The sequence below is a fragment of the Chanodichthys erythropterus genome, chromosome 4 (genome assembly GCF_024489055.1).
Source record: "Chanodichthys erythropterus isolate Z2021 chromosome 4, ASM2448905v1, whole genome shotgun sequence".
NCBI lineage: Eukaryota > Metazoa > Chordata > Actinopteri > Cypriniformes > Xenocyprididae > Chanodichthys > Chanodichthys erythropterus.
In genome coordinates, this window is record NC_090224.1 from 16,529,723 (window position 1) to 16,549,685 (window position 19,963).

Here is a 19,963-nt window from a genome sequence, read left to right on the forward strand (position 1 = left end):
TTGTAAAGTCAGAATTGCGTGATAAAGTCAGAATTGGGAGTTATAAAGTCAGAATTGTGTGATATTAAGTCAGAATTGCGTGATATAAAGTCAGAATTGCGAGTTCTAAAGTCAGAATTGCGAGTTCTAAAGTCAGAATTGCGTGATATAAAGTCAGAATTGTGAGTTCTAAAGTCAGAATTGCGTGATATAAAGTCAGAATTGCGAGTTCTAAGTCAGAATTGCATGATATAAAGTCAGAATTGCGTGATATAGTCAGAATTGCGTGATATAAAGTCAGAATTGCGTGATATAGTCAGAATTGCGTGATATAAAGTCAGAATTGCAAGTTCTAAAGTCAGAATTGCGTGATATAAAGTCAGAATTGCGAGTTATAAAATAAGAATTGTGTGATATAAAGTCAGAACTGCGAGTTATAAAGTCAGAATTGCAAGTTGTAAAGTCAGAATTGTGAGATATAAAGTCAGAATTGCGAGTGATAAAGTCAGAATTGCGAGTTATAAAGTCAGAATTGCGAGTTATAAAATAAGAATAGTGTGATATAAAGTCAGAACTGCGAGTTATAAACTCAGAACTGCGAGTTATAAAGTAAGAATTGCAAGTTGTAAAGTCAGAATTGCGAGTTATAAAGTCAGAATTGCGTGATATAAAGTCAGAACTGCGAGTTATAAAGTAAGAATTGCGAGTTGTAAAGTAAGAATTGCAAGTTGTAAAGTCAGAATTGTGAGTTCTAAAGTCAGAATTGCGTGATATAAAGTCAGAATTGCGAGTTCTAAGTCAGAATTGCGTGATATAAAGTCAGAATTGCGTGATATAGTCAGAATTGCGTGATATAAAGTCAGAATTGCGTGATATAGTCAGAATTGCGTGATATAAAGTCAGAATTGCAAGTTCTAAAGTCAGAATTGCGTGATATAAAGTCAGAATTGCGAGTTATAAAATAAGAATTGTGTGATATAAAGTCAGAACTGCGAGTTATAAAGTCAGAATTGCAAGTTGTAAAGTCAGAATTGTGAGATATAAAGTCAGAATTGCGAGTGATAAAGTCAGAATTGCGAGTTATAAAGTCAGAATTGCGAGTTATAAAATAAGAATAGTGTGATATAAAGTCAGAACTGCGAGTTATAAAGTAAGAATTGCAAGTTGTAAAGTCAGAATTGCGAGTTATAAAGTCAGAATTGCGTGATATAAAGTCAGAACTGCGAGTTATAAAGTAAGAATTGCGAGTTGTAAAGTAAGAATTGCAAGTTGTAAAGTCAGAATTGTGAGATATAAAGTCAGAATTGCGAGTGATTAAGTCAGAATTGCGAGTTATAAAGTAAGAATTGCAAGTTGTAAAGTAAGAATTGTGTGATATAAAGTCAGAATTGCGAGTGATTAAGTCAGAATTGCGAGTTATAAAGTAAGAATTGCAAGTTGTAAAGTCAGAATTGTGTGATATAAAGTCAGAATTGCGAGGTCTAAAGTAAGAATTGCGAGTTATAAAGTCAGAACTGCGAGTTGTAAAGTAAGAATTGCGAGTGATTAAGTCAGAATTGCGAGTTATAAAGTAAGAATTGCAAGTTGTAAAGTCAGAATTGTGTGATATAAAGTCAGAATTGCGAGTGATTAAGTCAGAATTGCGAGTTATAAAGTAAGAATTGCAAGTTGTAAAGTCAGAATTGTGTGATATAAAGTCAGAATTGCGAGGTCTAAAGTAAGAATTGCGAGTTATAAAGTCAGAACTGCGAGTTGTAAAGTAAGAATCGCGAGTTGTAAAGTCAGAATTGCGTGATAAAGTCAGAATTGCGAGTTATAAAGTCAGAATTGTGTGATATAATGTCAGAATTGCGAGTTATAAAGTAAGAATTGCAAGTTGTAAAGTAAGAATTGCGAGTTGTAAAGTCAGAATTGCGTGATAAAGTCAGAATTGCGAGTTATAAAGTCAGAATTGTGTGATATAAAGTCAGAATTGCGAGTGATAAAATCAGAATTGCATGATAAAAAGTCAGAATTTCAAGTTATAAAGTCAGAATTGCAAGTTGTAAAGTAAGAATTGTGTGATATAAAGTCAGAACTGCGAGTTATAAAGTCAGAACTGCGAGTTAAAAAGTAAGAATTGCAAGTTGTAAAGTCAGAATTGTGTGATATAAAGTCAGAATTGCGTGATATAAAGTCAGAATTGCAAGTTGTAAAGTAAGAATTGCGAGTTGTAAAGTCAGAATTGCGTGATAAAGTCAGAATTGGGAGTTATAAAGTCAGAATTGTGTGATATTAAGTCAGAATTGCGTGATATAAAGTCAGAATTGCGAGTTCTAAAGTCAGAATTGCGAGTTCTAAAGTCAGAATTGCGTGATATAAAGTCAGAATTGTGAGTTCTAAAGTCAGAATTGCGTGATATAAAGTCAGAATTGCGAGTTCTAAGTCAGAATTGCGTGATATAAAGTCAGAATTGCGTGATATAGTCAGAATTGCGTGATATAAAGTCAGAATTGCGTGATATAGTCAGAATTGCGTGATATAAAGTCAGAATTGCAAGTTCTAAAGTCAGAATTGCGTGATATAAAGTCAGAATTGCGAGTTATAAAATAAGAATTGTGTGATATAAAGTCAGAACTGCAAGTTATAAAGTCAGAATTGCAAGTTGTAAAGTCAGAATTGTGAGATATAAAGTCAGAATTGCGAGTGATAAAGTCAGAATTGCGAGTTATAAAGTCAGAATTGCGAGTTATAAAATAAGAATAGTGTGATATAAAGTCAGAACTGCGAGTTATAAACTCAGAACTGCGAGTTATAAAGTAAGAATTGCAAGTTGTAAAGTCAGAATTGCGAGTTATAAAGTCAGAATTGCGTGATATAAAGTCAGAACTGCGAGTTATAAAGTAAGAATTGCGAGTTGTAAAGTAAGAATTGCAAGTTGTAAAGTCAGAATTGTGAGATATAAAGTCAGAATTGCGAGTGATTAAGTCAGAATTGCGAGTTATAAAGTAAGAATTGCAAGTTGTAAAGTAAGAATTGTGTGATATAAAGTCAGAATTGCGAGTGATTAAGTCAGAATTGCGAGTTATAAAGTAAGAATTGCAAGTTGTAAAGTCAGAATTGTGTGATATAAAGTCAGAATTGCGAGTTCTAAAGTAAGAATTGCGAGTTATAAAGTCAGAACTGCGAGTTATAAAGTAAGAATTGCGAGTTGTAAAGTAAGAATTGTGAGATATAAAGTCAGAATTGCGAGTGATTAAGTCAGAATTGCGAGTTATAAAGTAAGAATTGCAAGTTGTAAAGTCAGAATTGCGAGTTCTAAAGTCAGAATTGCATGATATAAAGTCAGAATTGCGAGTTCTAAAGTCAGAATTGCGTGATATAAAGTCAGAATTGCGAGTTCTAAAGTCAGAACTGCATGATATAAAGTCAGAATTGCGAGTTCTAAAGTCAGAATTGCGAGTTCTAAAGTCAGAATTGCGTGATATAAAGTCAGAATTGCAAGTTCTAAAGTCAGAATTGCGAGTTCTAAGTCAGAATTGCGTGATATAAAGTCAGAATTGCGAGTTCTAAAGTCAGAATTGCATGATATAAAGTCAGAATTGTGAGTTCTAAAGTCAGAATTGCGAGTTCTAAAGTCAGAACTGCGTGATATAAAGTCAGAATTGCGAGTTCTAAAGTCAGAATTGCGTGATATAAAGTCAGAATTGCGAGTTCTAAAGTCAGAACTGCGTGATATTAAGTCAGAATTGTGAGTTCTAAAGTCAGAATTGCGTGATATAAAGTCAGAATTGCAAGTTCTAAAGTCAGAATTGCGTGATATAAAGTCAGAATTGCGTGATATAAAGTCAGAATTGCGAGTTCTAAAGTCAGAATTGCGTGATATAAAGTCAGAATTGCGAGTTCTAAAGTCAGAATTGCGTGATATAAAGTCAGAATTGCGAGTTCTAAAGTCAGAATTGCGTGATATAAAGTCAGAATTGCGTGATATAAAGTCAGATTTGCGAGTTCTAAAGTCAGAATTGCGAGATATAAAGTCAGAATTGCGAGTTCTAAAGTCAGAATTGCATGATATAAAGTCAGAATTGTGAGTTCTAAAGTCAGAATTGCGTGATATAAAGTCAGAATTGCGAGTTCTAAAGTCAGAATTGCGTGATATAAAGTCAGAATTGCGAGTTCTAAAGTCAGAATTGCGTGATATAAAGTCAGAATTGCGAGTTCTAAAGTCAGAATTGCGTGATATAAAGTCAGAATTGCGAGTTCTACAGTCAAAATTGTGTGATATAAAGTCAGAATTGCGAGTTCTAAAGTCAGAATTGCGTGATATAAAGTCAGAATTGCGAGTTCTAAAGTCAGAATTGCGTGATATAAAGTCAGAATTGCAAGTTCTAAAGTCAAAATTGCGTGATATAAAGTCAGAATTGCGAGTTCTAAAGTCAGAATTGCGTGATATAAAGTAAGAATTGCAAGTTGTAAAGTAAGAATTGCGAGTTGTAAAGTCAGAATTGCGTGATAAAGTCAGAATTGCGAGTTATAAAGTCAGAATTGCGAGTTCTAAAGTCAGCATTGCGTGATATAAAGTCAGAATTGCGAGTTCTACAGTCAAAATTGTGTGATATAAAGTCAGAATTGCGAGTTGTAAAGTCAGAATTGCGTGATAAAGTCAGAATTGCGAGTTATAAAGTCAGAATTGCGAGTTCTAAAGTCAGCATTGCGTGATATAAAGTCAGAATTGCGAGTTCTACAGTCAAAATTGTGTGATATAAAGTCAGAATTGCGAGTTCTAAAGTCAGAATTGCGTGATATAAAGTCAGAATTGCGAGTTCTAAAGTCAGAATTGCGTGATATAAAGTCAGAATTGCAAGTTCTAAAGTCAAAATTGCGTGATATAAAGTCAGAATTGCGAGTTCTAAAGTCAGAATTGCGTGATATAAAGTAAGAATTGCAAGTTGTAAAGTAAGAATTGCGAGTTGTAAAGTCAGAATTGCGTGATAAAGTCAGAATTGCGAGTTATAAAGTCAGAATTGTGTGATATAAAGTCAGAATTGCGAGTGATAAAATCAGAATTGCATGATAAAAAGTCAGAATTGCAAGTTGTAAAGTAATAATTGTGTGATATAAAGTCAGAACTGCGAGTTATAAAGTCAGAACTGCGAGTTGTAAAGTAAGAATTGCAAGTTGTAAAGTCAGAATTGTGTGATATAAAGTCAGAATTGCGTGATATAAAGTCAGAATTGCAAGTTGTAAAGTAAGAATTGCGAGTTGTAAAGTCAGAATTGCGTGATAAAGTCAGAATTGGGAGTTATAAAGTCAGAATTGTGTGATATTAAGTCAGAATTGCGTGATATAAAGTCAGAATTGCGAGTTCTAAAGTCAGAATTGCGAGTTCTAAAGTCAGAATTGCGTGATATAAAGTCAGAATTGTGAGTTCTAAAGTCAGAATTGCGTGATATAAAGTCAGAATTGCGAGTTCTAAGTCAGAATTGCGTGATATAAAGTCAGAATTGCGTGATATAGTCAGAATTGCGTGATATAAAGTCAGAATTGCAAGTTCTAAAGTCAGAATTGCGTGATATAAAGTCAGAATTGCGAGTTATAAAATAAGAATTGTGTGATATAAATTCAGAACTGCGAGTTATAAAGTCAGAATTGCAAGTTGTAAAGTCAGAATTGTGAGATATAAAGTCAGAATTGCGAGTGATAAAGTCAGAATTGCGAGTTATAAAGTCAGAATTGCGAGTTATAAAATAAGAATTGTGTGATATAAAGTCAGAACTGTGAGTTATAAACTCAGAACTGCGAGTTATAAAGTAAGAATTGCAAGTTGTAAAGTCAGAATTGTGTGATATAAAGTCAGAATTGCGAGTTATAAAGTCAGAATTGCGAGTTATAAAGTCAGAACTGCGAGTTATAAAGTAAGAATTGCGAGTTGTAAAGTAAGAATTGCAAGTTGTAAAGTCAGAATTGTGAGATATAAAGTCAGAATTGCGAGTTATAAAGTCAGAACTGCGAGTTATAAAGTAAGAATTGCGAGTTGTAAAGTAAGAATTGTGAGATATAAAGTCAGAATTGCGAGTTATAAAGTCAGAACTGCGAGTTATAAAGTAAGAATTGCGAGTTGTAAAGTAAGAATTGTGAGATATAAAGTCAGAATTGCGAGTGATTAAGTCAGAATTGCGAGTTATAAAGTAAGAATTGCGAGTTATAAAGTAAGAATTGCGAGTTGTAAAGTAAGAATTGCAAGTTGTAAAGTCAGAATTGTGTGATATAAAGTCAGAATTGCGAGTTCTAAAGTAAGAATTGCGAGTTATAAAGTCAGAACTGCGAGTTATAAAGTAAGAATTGCGAGTTGTAAAGTAAGAATTGTGAGATATAAAGTCAGAATTGCGAGTGATTAAGTCAGAATTGCGAGTTATAAAGTAAGAATTGCAAGTTGTAAAGTCAGAATTGCGAGTTCTAAAGTCAGAATTGCATGATATAAAGTCAGAATTGCGAGTTCTAAAGTCAGAATTGCATGATAAAAAGTCAGAATTGCGAGTTCTAAAGTCAGAATTGCGTGATATAAAGTCAGAATTGCGAGTTCTAAAGTCAGAATTGCGAGTTCTAAAGTCAGAATTGCGAGTTCTAAAGTCAGAACTGCATGATATAAAGTCAGAATTGCGAGTTCTAAAGTCAGAATTGCGTGATATAAAGTCAGAATTGCAAGTTCTAAAGTCAGAATTGCGAGTTCTAAGTCAGAATTGCGTGATATAAAGTCAGAATTGCGAGTTCTAAAGTCAGAATTGCATGATATAAAGTCAGAATTGTGAGTTCTAAAGTCAGAATTGCGAGTTCTAAAGTCAGAATTGCGAGATATAAAGTCAGAATTGCGAGTTCTAAAGTCAGAATTGCGAGTTCTAAAGTCAGAATTGCATGATATAAAGTCAGAATTACGAGTTCTAAAGTCAGAATTGCGTGATATAAAGTCAGAATTGCGTGTTCTAAAGTCAGAATTGCATGATATAAAGTCAGAATTGCGAGTTCTAAAGTCAGAATTGCGTGATATAAAGTCAGAATTGCGAGTTCTAAAGTCAGAATTGCGTGATATAAAGTCAGAATTGCGAGTTCTAAAGTCAGAATTGCGAGTTCTAAAGTCAGAATTGCGAGTTCTAAAGTCAGAATTGCGTGATATACAGTCAGAATTGCGAGTTATAAAGAAAAAATTGTGTGATATAAAGTCAGAATTGTGTGATATATAGTCATGAAGTTATCTTTTTAGATATTTTATCTGACAAAATACTTGTTTAGTCTAGAATTTTTTTGGCAATAAAACTGTTTTTTAGTGTCAGTTGTGCACTGTCAAAAGAGACTTGTGGGTACAGGGAGAAGGTGATTGAATGCAACTCAGGTTTCAGCTCAAGCAATCAAACCAAGTGTGAAAACTCAAAATCAGAGGCTTACCGATCTGCCAGTCCCACTGCACCTTCAGAAGTTCCTTGTGCTCCATAATGGCCCTGAAAAACAGAAACACAGCACAACTCCTATCAGCCAAAGGTGAGCACAGCCAACAAAAACATCAATAAAAGATAAATAGCGACAGCACCGAAGTCTCAACAGCATGCTTCATTTTGACAGGTGGGCGAACTCAGCAATAACGGGCAGAGTGACAAATCCAGCCAGCCAGAGCAAAGAGCGGTCGATCTCCTCTGAACAGTCCGAGGGATTCTTGTGACACACACCCGCTTCTGTATGAGCTTTTTACCGACTTACTAACAATGACAGGTCATCCCATTCCCCCACGCACAATTAAAGCCAGGCAGGAAACAATCCTCTGGCCCCGTGTGACACCTCTGTAGAGCCGCCACAGGACTGGGCTGATGATCTGTTGCCAAGGTTACAAGTCTCATCGGGAGACGCTCCTGAAGCCTGCAGATGAAACTATTTGATGAAGGCATAGAAAGAGAGAGAATATTCTAGATCCAGTGGGCTTGTCACGCTGCTTCCTCCAGAGCCCTTTATGAAGCAGTCAGACTTTAAGTGAAAGCAGGGCTTGACTGTCGTCCACAATTTCAGCCTGCTGTCAGATATGAATGCCTTTCAGCATAATTACAGCCAGCTGGCATGGATAAACAGTGTCGTTGGCGTTTATGTAAATACGCCACAAATATAGATGTTAAAACACACTGGAGCTTCGGCACTGGGAGAATAAAGGTGTTAGATGAGAGGACTGGTAAATTCAACTCCAGCTGGAGCTGCTGTACGCTTGCTGGTGGACGCAGGCGGTCCAAATGGGCCTCGTTTGCGGATGGATAAAAAAAGAAGAGAGACGAAAACCTTCCAGCTGGCTCATGCTTGGAAGTAGCTGGGATATGTGGTGTCGCAGATCCAAACAGCTCTGGTGGAAATGATAATTAAACATGGAGGCTCTATAAACGTCAAACTGTGAGGAGGATCTGAGGCTGACAGCAGGTGACTGTGGGTTAGCAGGTAACTCGCAATCTAGAAAACTAGAAAAATCATTACATTTCTATGAAAACCATGTAAAGGTGAGCTCTTGCTAGAGCATTAAATAGTCTCAAGAAAACAGCTAACTGGGAAACCTAGAGTAATGTGGTGTAAACGGTCTTAATTAATGGCACAATTATGATAGACTATAGCAGGGGTCGTCAACCTAATTCCACTTCCACGTGAGCAAAAGCGAGAGAGGTCTATGTATTTCATTCAGATAAAGTAAAACCTGCATACAGATCTAGCCAACATTTTGAGGTAATCATTCCTCATAGTAACACAGCTTGTTTTATTAAAGGGTTAGTTCACCCAAAAATGACAATTCTGTCATTAAATACTCACCCTCATGCCGTTCCACACCCGTAAGACCTTCGTTAATCTTCGGAACACAAATTAAGATAATTTAGTTGAAATCCGACGGCTCCACGAGGCCTCCATAGGGAGCAATGACATTTCCTCTCTCAAGATCCATAAAGGTACTAAAAAAATATTTAAATAGGTTCATGTGACTACAGTGGTTCAATATTAATATTATAAAGTGACGAGAATATTTTTGGAGCGCCAAAAAAAACTAAATAACAACTTATATAGTGATGGCCGATTTCAAAACAATGCTTCAGGAAGCATCGGAGCACAGATGAATCAGTGTATCGAATCTGCTGTTCGGAGTGCCAAAGTCACGTGATTTCAGCCGTTGGCAGTTTGACACACCATCCGAATCATGATTCGATACACTGATTCATTTGTGCTCTGAATCTTCCTGAAGCAGTGTTTTGAAATCGGCCATCACTATATAAGTCGTTATTTAGGGTTTTTTTGGCGCTTCAAAAATATTCTTGTCACTTTATAATATAAATATTGAACCACTGTACTCACATGAACTGATTTAGATGTGTTTTTAGTACCTTTGGATCTTGAGAGAGGAAGTGTCCATTGCTCCCTGATTGCTCACAGAGCCATCGGATTTCAACTTAAATATCTTAATTTGTGTTCTGAAGATTAACGAAGGTCTTACGGGATTGGAACGGCATGAGGGTAAGTAATAAATGACAGAATTTTAATTTTTGGGTGAACTAACCCATTAAGTTAGAAGTTATAAATTCTATTATAAAACGGATAGTTTCGGTTCTTGATTCTGATTGGTTGAACTGCATTCGAAGCCGTTGTAAAACTCCCGAAAGCATACAGCTGACCGCATTACATAAGTATCGCTGCGCCACTGAGTGTGTATGTTGCTGCGTCCGTCTTAGCAAAAACTCTTAGCAACATAAACATATGTTTGTTCTCTATTGATTTTGTTCATTGAAGCTTACTGCATTATGTAGAAGAGTATTGTTGGAGATATATTGAGTGACCAGTGTATTACCTGCATTTAGATTTAGCATTTTCCTTCAGGTCAGTCCTATGTTCATAATAAAAAATCTGTTTGAATGTCCTGTCCTGATATCTTGTCCTTTTAACAGTTAAGCAGTTTTCCCATGACAGCACTACTCAAATCATTTGACATATTTGCGTCTTGTTCCGTGTTCACAGCAAGTTTCAATATAAAAGTCTTTGTGACAGAGTGACTCGCTCATAAAGACATCTATTGATGTAATAAATGTAACTTCCCTTGCTGTAATTAAACCGTGCCAGTTAGTGAAAGCACACAGCTCTGACAAACCATTAGCGTGAACTCTGCGCATCACGCGCATACAAGTTACTGACTGACAGATAACAGCTTGTTCCGCTGTACGTAGTCAATGCTATAAATTTCAACCAAGTATATAGAGTCCTTATTAAACATTCCACACACATCAAAACGACTGTGATGCATGTGGAAACTCGCCCCCCTTAGGGACTTGTAATTTTTTTTCTATGAAACAAAAGTCCAAATACTTTTATTCAACCACTTAGATTAAATTTGATGTAAAAACAAATAATTTGATGTTCAGAACAGAGTAACTACAGTAATTATGATAGTGAGAAGGGGGCATTTTACCCCTCGTGGCTGGGAGCGTTTTACCCCACAAACAGTGTTTGAAAAAAAATTTGTCATTCTAAAAATACAAATATATTTTCCTTAAATTACAAGTACTTCCTAACTACAGGCCTTACTATTCTCATATTATATATAACTGTGATGTTCTGCAAAACATCAAGCTTTAAAACACTTATTTTCTTACTGCTGAAAATTAGATCACTTAACGTGAAATCCGTTTTCTCTCAAGTACGTTGCCAGTGAAAGCTTCACAAGTAAATACTTATGCATCACTCTTGTCAATTTAATAGTCCACAGCAACAACAAAAACATATCTTGATCAAATCTAGTGGTTATTTTGGGAAAAACAGTTGGGGGGTGTTTTTCCCCCACTATACCCTACTTCATGTGTTTTCTCCAATCGGATAGCTATCCAATTGTGAAAAGACTGAAAGAGAGAGCTGTTTTTTCACATTCCAGATGAAACTGGACAAAATGCATCTGGTTGTTGAAGTCACATATGTAATTTTACAACCTCCCATAATGGTAAAAAATAAACATGAGAGAGCATGTTATAACGGCTCCCGGTACCCCAGATATGACAGAGCTACTGGAGCATGTATCGCTACAGAGAGGTAGCTGAGCATCTCTTCAGCAAGTCGATGTGTGCAAACTGCAGCAAATGAAACTGAAAGTTCAGCATCACATCCTGAAGCTCAACACACAGTTGTCTTCATTAAAAGTAGTGACACTAAATTATCATACCAGTGCTGATGCTGCTCTCTTTCTCCAATTATGGTCTGATCTTGAAATTAGCTGATGATAAATAAAATGAAGCTCATATCTGTTGCTTTAATTGATGTGAACTCTGTTGAATTTGCATACGGCGCAGGAACTGAAGAGATTTATATTAGTTAGAGAGACAGTTATGTTGCCAAGTGTAAATGGAACAGTTTTGTAACAAAACTAATTGTCTAATTTAAACCTGAAAACAAACAAAATAAACAGTTTTGAATTTTAAAAAAAATATGAAAAATATTTAAGGTTCTGTACTATTTCTATGTTAGCCATTATGAATATGTAAAATATGTTTATGTGCATTTATACATGAGGTTGTGGCAAAGGACTATAGCTTTTAGTTTACATCATAGGATGGCTAAACCAATGAGGGGTTGGTTAAAATTGGTAAATCTCATAACTATACCCATATGGACCCAACATGCTTTTTTTTTTTCCATTGACCGTATATGCCTATAATTATTTTTATGTAATTATTTTCAATAATCGTTAAATGGCAGACATTAAAATTCTATACTATGTCTAAATAAATGAAAAATAAAAAGTTAAATAATAATAATAAATACAAAACTATAAACTAAAATCAATCAGTTCATTTAAGCATGAAAACTTTATAATGTACAGTATTAAAAATGGATATTCATTTTGAGATTTGGTAAACATTATATTTAACAGTGTTATTAAACTACTTGTACTGTTAAATTTGAACTTTAAAAGGTACAGTAAGCGATTTCTGAGAAACGCTGTATAAAGTGGACCAGGCCGAGCACCAAAACACACTTGTAGCCAATCAGCAGAAAGGGGCGAATACACTTATTAGGGGGGAGGTGCCTGTATTACATAGTGTGTTTGTAAATTGGGGGTGGAGCTATCGAGATAGGGGTGTGATCCTTTTGGATAGGTGCGTGTTAGTTTTGGTGATTTCAAATATCAACAGCGTTTCTCAGAAATTGCTTACTATACCTTTAAGTGAGTATTAGATGACAGTAAAGGTCATTATTTAATATAAAAATGGGTGAAATTAGCATAGACAATTAAATATATTATCACATCAATAGCCACAAAGCTACTGTAACAGAAGGCCGATTCACACTTCGCCGACAAATGCAGACTGTCACCAGATTATAGCATGTCTCTTCTCAGACATTCCAAAACTGACAAACGCCGATTCAGCATGTTCAGTCGGTGAAAGCAAGCTCCGACAGATGCCAACAGACTCCGACAGGAGTAACACGCTGATCTGACAAAACCTTAAGTGTCTGTTGCATCTGTTGTCTCAATGTGAATTAGCCTTAAAGGGGTCATAAAATTCCACTTTTACAAGATGTAAAATAAGTCTGATGTCTGCACAGTGTCTATGTGAAGTTTTAGCTCAAAATACCCAACAGATAATTTTTAATAGCATGTTAAATTTGTCAGTTTTTGAGGGTGAGCAAAAACACTCCACTTTTGTGTGTGTCCCTTTAAATGCAAATGAGCTTCTGCTCCCAAGAAGAGGGCGGAGTTTCAAGAGCTTGTGTTAGCTGCTCCGATTACCTCACGCAGACTCACTGAAAATGTCAGAAACTGTCAGCCTTTTATGTTCAAACCCGAGTCGGACAATGATGAAGAGACTCAAGAAGAAGTGACAACATGTAGAATACACCAGGACATTTCTGAATGGTTAGTTGATGAATTTATGTAGCTGATGTGGAGTTAACTATCTTAAGTCATTGATTAGCATATTGTGTCATGATAATCTATAAATTATCTGTTGTAAGAGCCAGAAAATATATGCTGCATGAAGAAGAACAGGTATATAGTTTAGTTTAATTACGGTTATAACTTGTCATCTTGCTTTTATGACATGCTATTGCATCAATGTTAGGTACGGTATTGCAATAACATGGCCACACCCCTTAGTTGCATGTTCTCAGTGGCAGGGTTTATGTAAATTTTAGGGTTAGTGATGTCACTAACCCAGGAAGAAGCTCGTTGTAGTCCCTACCAGCCATTTGTTGTAGTCCTTAAACGGAGAATTATTTAAAAGAAAATATCTCCCTTTGCATTGAACTTTGAGCGTCATAACTTTGCAGATGTTGTTTATGCTCTAACAGCAACATTACACACTAACTAAAGTTAAAAAAGTGAAATCATTATCAACCACCCCTTTAAAGGCCACAAAACTCCAATTATTTGGTCTTTAAAGTTATATATGGACTGTTTAGAGTAGGAGACTCACAGTTGGATACCACTGAAGAAGGAGCCAAAGAGACCCATCATTCCCAGGAATTCAACCCGGCTCAGGTTCTTCACAATGAACTCCTCACAAACATTGGAGATCCCGTAGAGCGTCGCCCCCGCAAGAACCAATAAATCCCCTAAGAGTTTGTGGTCCCCTGTATGAAACAGAAATGAGTCATATATTAGATAATGCAATCCATGCACTTACTGGTTATATATGCTAAAATCCTAACTAAACACACTGTATGCAAATATGTTCATTCTGAAACTATTTCTTAGAACATCATTGATCCATAGTCAAGTCTCAAATACTAATTTTCCTTTAAAATAAATAAAAAAAATGTTTTTAATAATATGAATTACAAAATTTTAAAAAATTTCTCTTTGTTTGCTGAAAAGAAAACATCAAACTCAAAAAAACAATGACAATAAAAATAATATTCTAATTTCTGTAGCTCAACAGGTAAAGCAATGCATGTGTTAAAAGCCAAATCAAGGGTTACATTTTCAAGGGAACACACATACCAATAAAACAAATACCTTGAATTCACTGTAAGTCGCTTTGGATAAAAGCATCAGCCAAATGTATTAATATAAATGTAACATTCACTCAGTGGTAAGTTATTCTCAGACAACTCTAACAACAGCGGAATCACTGCAAATTAGTATGGTTTTCATTAGGCCGCCCCTTGGGGAAAGCTGTGTGTGAAATTATGTGGACAAGCCCCTACTGTTCATTAATATTTAATAACAGACTCTGAAACTGAATCAATCCGCATGATCCAGGATTCTCAGGAGGATTTGGCAGTGCTTTACACTGATGTAACGTCTGGACTGTGGCTGCTCGTGAAACAAAACACTACCCAGGGGAAATGAGAGAGGGTTATTGTGCGGGTTAATATTCAGGGTGTACCGTGACACTGCTGTGATGCCGCCGTGGAGGGATGAAGACTTACCGAGGCCTTGTTGTCGGCCCACCAGGACGTCGGCGCCCACCATGCAGCCCATGCCCAGGAGACACACGCCCACACCCACAAAGTGCAGCACTTTATACCTGACTAACAGGAAGAACCACGACAGCAGCAACACCACGGGGATCACGAAGCAGTCCAGCAGCTGTGGAACAATTTGAAGAATTCAATAAAAATAAAAATAAAAAACAGGAAATAAGTTCATGCAGAATGTAAAAATAGCTTACAAATGCAACTGAGAGTGCCTTTTAAATACTGATCCAATTCCTGGAGTTGAATTGAGGAAACAAACACAAATTTGAATGTAAAATTAATTGAAACTCAAATAAATTCATATAAATGGGATTTCTACTAGAAAAGTAAAGTTTGGTTTAACAAAGACTTATTTATATATTTAATGTAATTTAGAAAAAAAAATCCATTATACAGTATACAAGAACACTTAATTTCATTCCAATCCAACTTCCTGTGGAAGTGTGGCCAACTTGATAGGCAACAATAGAATGATCCATCCATATAAATGAACAAACAAATGAACTAATGACCAATGGAACAAAATATAGAACAAGCCACATTAGAACAAACAAATGAACAATGGAACAAATAATAAAATGAACAAACATTAGAACAAACAATGGGCCAAATTATGGAACAAATGGACATTAGAGCAAACAAATGAATGATGGAATGAATTATACAGTGAACAAACATTAGAACAAACAATGGAACAATGGGACGAATTATGGAACAAACTAACATTAGAGCAAACAAATGAACGATGGAACAAATAATAGAATGAACAAGCATAACAAACAAATGAACAATGGAACAAATAATAGAATGAACAAACATTAGAACCAACAATGGAACAATGGGACGAATTATGGAACAAACGAACATTAGAGCAAACAAATGAACGATGGAACGTATTATACAATAAACGAACATTAGAACGAACAAATTAACAATGGAACACATTGTAGAACAAACAAACAGAACGAACAAATTACAGAATGAACGAACATTATAATGAACAAATTAACAATGGAACACATTCTAGAACAAACAAACATTAGAACAAACAAATTAACAATTGAACGAATTATTAATGAACAAATGAACAATGTTGTAGAACAAACAAAGAAACAATAATCAATGGAACAAATTATAGAACTAACTAATATTATAACGAACAAATTAACAATATGAATTGTTAATCAAATGAATAAGCCCTATTTTGAAAAAAATAAACTTTGGAGATGGGCTCATTTGTTTATGAGAGTCTAATGTATATGATCATATACAGTTTATAACTGCTCATATTGCATAATTTCTTGAAGAACGACGATGAAGGGCAGAGAGTTTGGGTGAAATCTGATGTAAACAATGGATAATATATCAATATTTCATGGGTTTAATGCTTTTGTGGACAAAAGGTGCTGTTGAATGTTTTCCAATGGAGGCTTGTAATGGACATTTTATCCACGTGCGACTGATTGGATTCATCTCGCAATTGCTATTTCATGACAAAGGTATGAAGTGCCGTTTTGAATCTGTATGTTGTCATTTACTTACAGTACTTACTCCTGACACAAATGACAATATTACTGTTGCTGGAGCATCTGTATCATTAAACAGACTGTAGATTGACACTAAACCCTTAGACATTTCAAAAGATGCATAATTAGTTAATATTATTCCTATTTTTAGACAGTAGTTCTTATAGTAAATGTAAACAAAGTGCCAGAGGGCGGGTCAGTGCACTTCAAGAGATTTAACGTCTTAAATAGCAATCTTTAATAAATCTGCCATGATGTTGCAGTGCTCACTCATGGGCTTACATGAGTTAACTGATACAAATGTTCAGCTCCAACCTGTTCATATTCCTCTAGTAAGGTATTGAAAAGAGGCCTCAATGACTGAAGGACACACAAGAGATATAGAGGTCATAAAATTTATACAACGCCTCCATTTATGCACCAAGACCAGAGATATTTGTTAAAATGCTTCATTTTTTTGGCTCAGACGATAACACAAAAGAGAAAAAAGGAGAGGGAGAAGAGAATATATAAGCTGAATTAGTAAGGACATTTGCATTCTGGACCTCAGCCAACACCATGACCATCTATAACAAGTAATCATCTACCCTTAATAGGCAAATGTTTTAAAGAGCGGCTCCATCGCATGGTTCGGCATGACTGCCTATTAATATTGATGAGCCATTGTGTAACCTCATTACGGTCTATATAGAAATGTTGTAAGAGAAATATGCTAGTTGTGAGTCACAGGGGAAAAAGGCATGGAAAAGTTTGGGAAGTAGGAAGCATCTCCTCACACGAAGAAGAGCACAACATGACGCTCTCCCGTGTGGGATGAGCAGCAACCCAACTGACCTCATCAAAAAAGCTATAGTGCTAAAAAATGTGAAAATGTTTTTTCCAATTTAGAGCTGAAAATGCACTAGCTCTGTTCAAGCCTCTGGCTTGTTTATCAGTCACTTAATATGTCTGTGTTTGTGACTTCATTTGATTCCTCCTGTACACAATGTAAAGTTCAACAGTTGAGAAAGTTGGGCTGCATGTGCATATGGATTTACCCTATGAAATCAACATTTAATCTACAATTTACTGTTGTACTGTTACTTGCATATTGAATTTACTTTGACAACAACAAACCCTAATTACTACAGTTATTGTTAATACTCTAATTTATTATATAGATTATTATATATTGTACCAATTAATGTGGGATCTCAACCAGTGTAAGAATCATTAAAATCACATTAGTCATTTTAATTTCTCTTTTCTGATGTACCAAGTGTTCAGTTTTATTCTACTGTAGTAGATAGATGGAAAAGATTCTGTTACATCAATACGCCAGTAGGTGGAGACAAGTGATTTAATGAGTGAGTCATTGAATTGTTCACTAAATTGTTTGTTCAAAAGGCTAATCACAAAGGAACTCTGCTCTAAAATGTTTTGATATCCTCTGACTGGGTGGAATCATAGTCTGACGCTAAAAAGTCTGTGCCCATCATAATTTTATGTGAATTCTGTCTGCCCAAAATCTGTAGACTGGCACAGACTTTCTGCAATTCAGGGCAGAAGTCTGAGCAAAAGTCGTGTAATGTATTCCAGGTTTTTTCTGGAGGCTTTTGAAATATCAACAAACACAATGCGTCTTTGGGACACTCCTGTTTTTTTCCCCCTAATTTACTGTACATAAGTGTCCGTTCAACTGTTGAATAAAAGAAATATACTTCATATAACTTTAATAAAGTTGGAAAAAGAACATATTATAGACAACAGTAAAACATAATATAAAACATATTTGTAAAATAATAATTAGGGGCTTAAGCTGCACAAATGTACATTTTTGTAATGTAATCTCAACAGTCTGGCCAACTTTGGAACTTTGTTTTGAGCACCTAATGTTACCTGTCTCCTGATGAATAACTTGTATGGCAGTTGTGCCTACTGGTTAGAAAGTCAGACTTGTAACCTGAAGGTTGTGGGTTTGAGTCTCAGTACCAGTAGGAAATGAAGGTGGGGGGAGTGAATGAACAGCGCTCTCTTCCACTCTCATTACCCACAACTGAGGGGCCCTTGATCAAGACGCCTAACCCCCAATCACTCCCCAGACACCGCAACAAAAATGAAATGCAGAGCACAAATTCTGACACCATATTTGGCTACGTCACGTCACATTCACTTTCACTTTCACTTTCTTTCCTTGCTGAAGTCACTTTGGGTAAAAGTATCTGTTCATTTAATAAATGCATCTAACACTGAATTATTTTCAAGCCGGAGGTTCAGTTCATTAGAGTGTTATATTGAGTGTCAATGCTGGAATCTAAAGTTTTTCAAAGTTTTGCAGTTTGTCATCAGTGCCGTTCCTTTTATAAATCTGTAACAGTTATCTATTGCTCATTTGCATGCAGCACTCCGTTCCAAACAAGTGTTGCTCATTTTCATCCAATGATATACAGTCTAATTTTGGCTTAACCTTGCACTCAAGGAAAGTTTACGTCTAACTATTTAAGACAGGACAAAAATGCAATGACATTGTAAAATGCAATATATGTACTGTAACACATCAATTTAAGTGTTCAAATGAATTTGAACACTTTAATTGATTGAAATTATTATAAATTATTAGGGCTGGGTATTGATTCGATTAGATTTTTATTAAGCTTTCGATTCAATTCCATTCCGATTTCACTTCGATTCAATTTCAATTATTTTGGATATATATCAGATACACAGGGCATTTTGTCAAGGAAAAAAAAAATCTCTAAACTAATGCTGTAAACTGTACATGGGAGTCAGCTGGTACTTCTTTATAATATTGAAGGTTGAAATTAACTTATATACAAACACTTACACCCATGAATTAAGTTTTTTATAATAAATAAAGTTATAATACTAACTTTAGAAATACATAATCATATTTCTTCTCCAATTATATATGTAATATGGTGCATATATTTATCTACATGCTCCTCTCTAGGGTTTATTTTTCTAGCTGACTAACGAGTTTATGGTCACTGAATATGGTTTTTCTTAAGTAAATGTGACGTTACGTGACATTGTATATAAGCTATTTTAATGAAGACTTTCCGTGGTCGAAACACTGATTGAGCTATTACACGTGACATGATATGGATTTCGGCAAGTTGTACTATATCTTTTAACATACCTTCAGATGTTCATTTATGTTTTTTTCATGCTGTAACTTGTATTAAAGTGGAGGAGAGGGTCAGTTCAAGTGGGCTTGGCACTGCCGCTTCTCTTGAACTGAGGCTACAGCGATCTGTCATGCCACATTAAACAGTGCCAATACAGTATTTATTTTTTGAATTTCATAATATAATGCACAGAATTTGAAATCTGAGACTTGAAATCGGAGGCGCGCTAAAATGTTCCGTTCGTTCATCAACTGAAAACAGGACAGACTATGGATTCTTGGGATTTAATAATCAATATCAGTTTGTAAAAATAAGAATCGAAAATCTAGAAAAATTAAAATCTAGAAATCAATATTTTTTTACCCAGCCCTATAAATTATCATAAAATTATCATAAATAACGCTTAATCATACTATCTAACCAACAGTATATAAATTCTATAATAAGACATTTTCCTACCATTGTTGCTTTAACTGTTTTTTGTTTGTTTGTTTTAACAAAGCGTCGCCCATCTACAGTATTTATATTAAAGTTGGTTGCACACCAAAGCAGTAGAAATAATTAAGAACTCTGGTGGCGTGCTTCTGGGTTTCTGTGTTTGATTGACCAGCAGCAGCATCTGCGTCTGGCTCCAGTGTCTGATCAGAGTCTCCAGTGGCTCTGGGCAGTATGAACTGAATGACACTGAGAGTCTAATTCTCTTTTGTGCTGAGCAGAGAACACAGAGACAGATAACGCTCAGTAAAGTCAGTATAGCACAGGCTGTGCTGCACAGGCACCAGAGAAGTTCTGAACTGGCGGTACCAGCTGATTGGTCGCAGTGGGCACGTTCCAAAAAATGAGACTTTTGAAAACAAATAAGTCCAGGGATGTCATGCA

The 19,963-nt window shown here is 35.5% G+C and overlaps 1 protein-coding gene across 1 annotated transcript in view; it reads right to left on the bottom strand.

The window, feature by feature from the left end:
* slc35f1 (solute carrier family 35 member F1) overlaps positions 1 to 19,963 on the bottom strand; it is a 114,195-nt gene that overhangs the window by 25,396 nt on the left and 68,836 nt on the right. The window contains exons 4-6 of the mRNA XM_067383183.1: positions 14,383 to 14,542; positions 13,425 to 13,581; positions 7,399 to 7,451 (exon numbers count right to left, since the gene is read on the bottom strand). Of these exons, the coding sequence (XP_067239284.1) occupies positions 7,399 to 7,451; positions 13,425 to 13,581; positions 14,383 to 14,542 (370 nt within the window). The remainder of the gene's footprint in view (positions 1 to 7,398; positions 7,452 to 13,424; positions 13,582 to 14,382; positions 14,543 to 19,963) is intronic.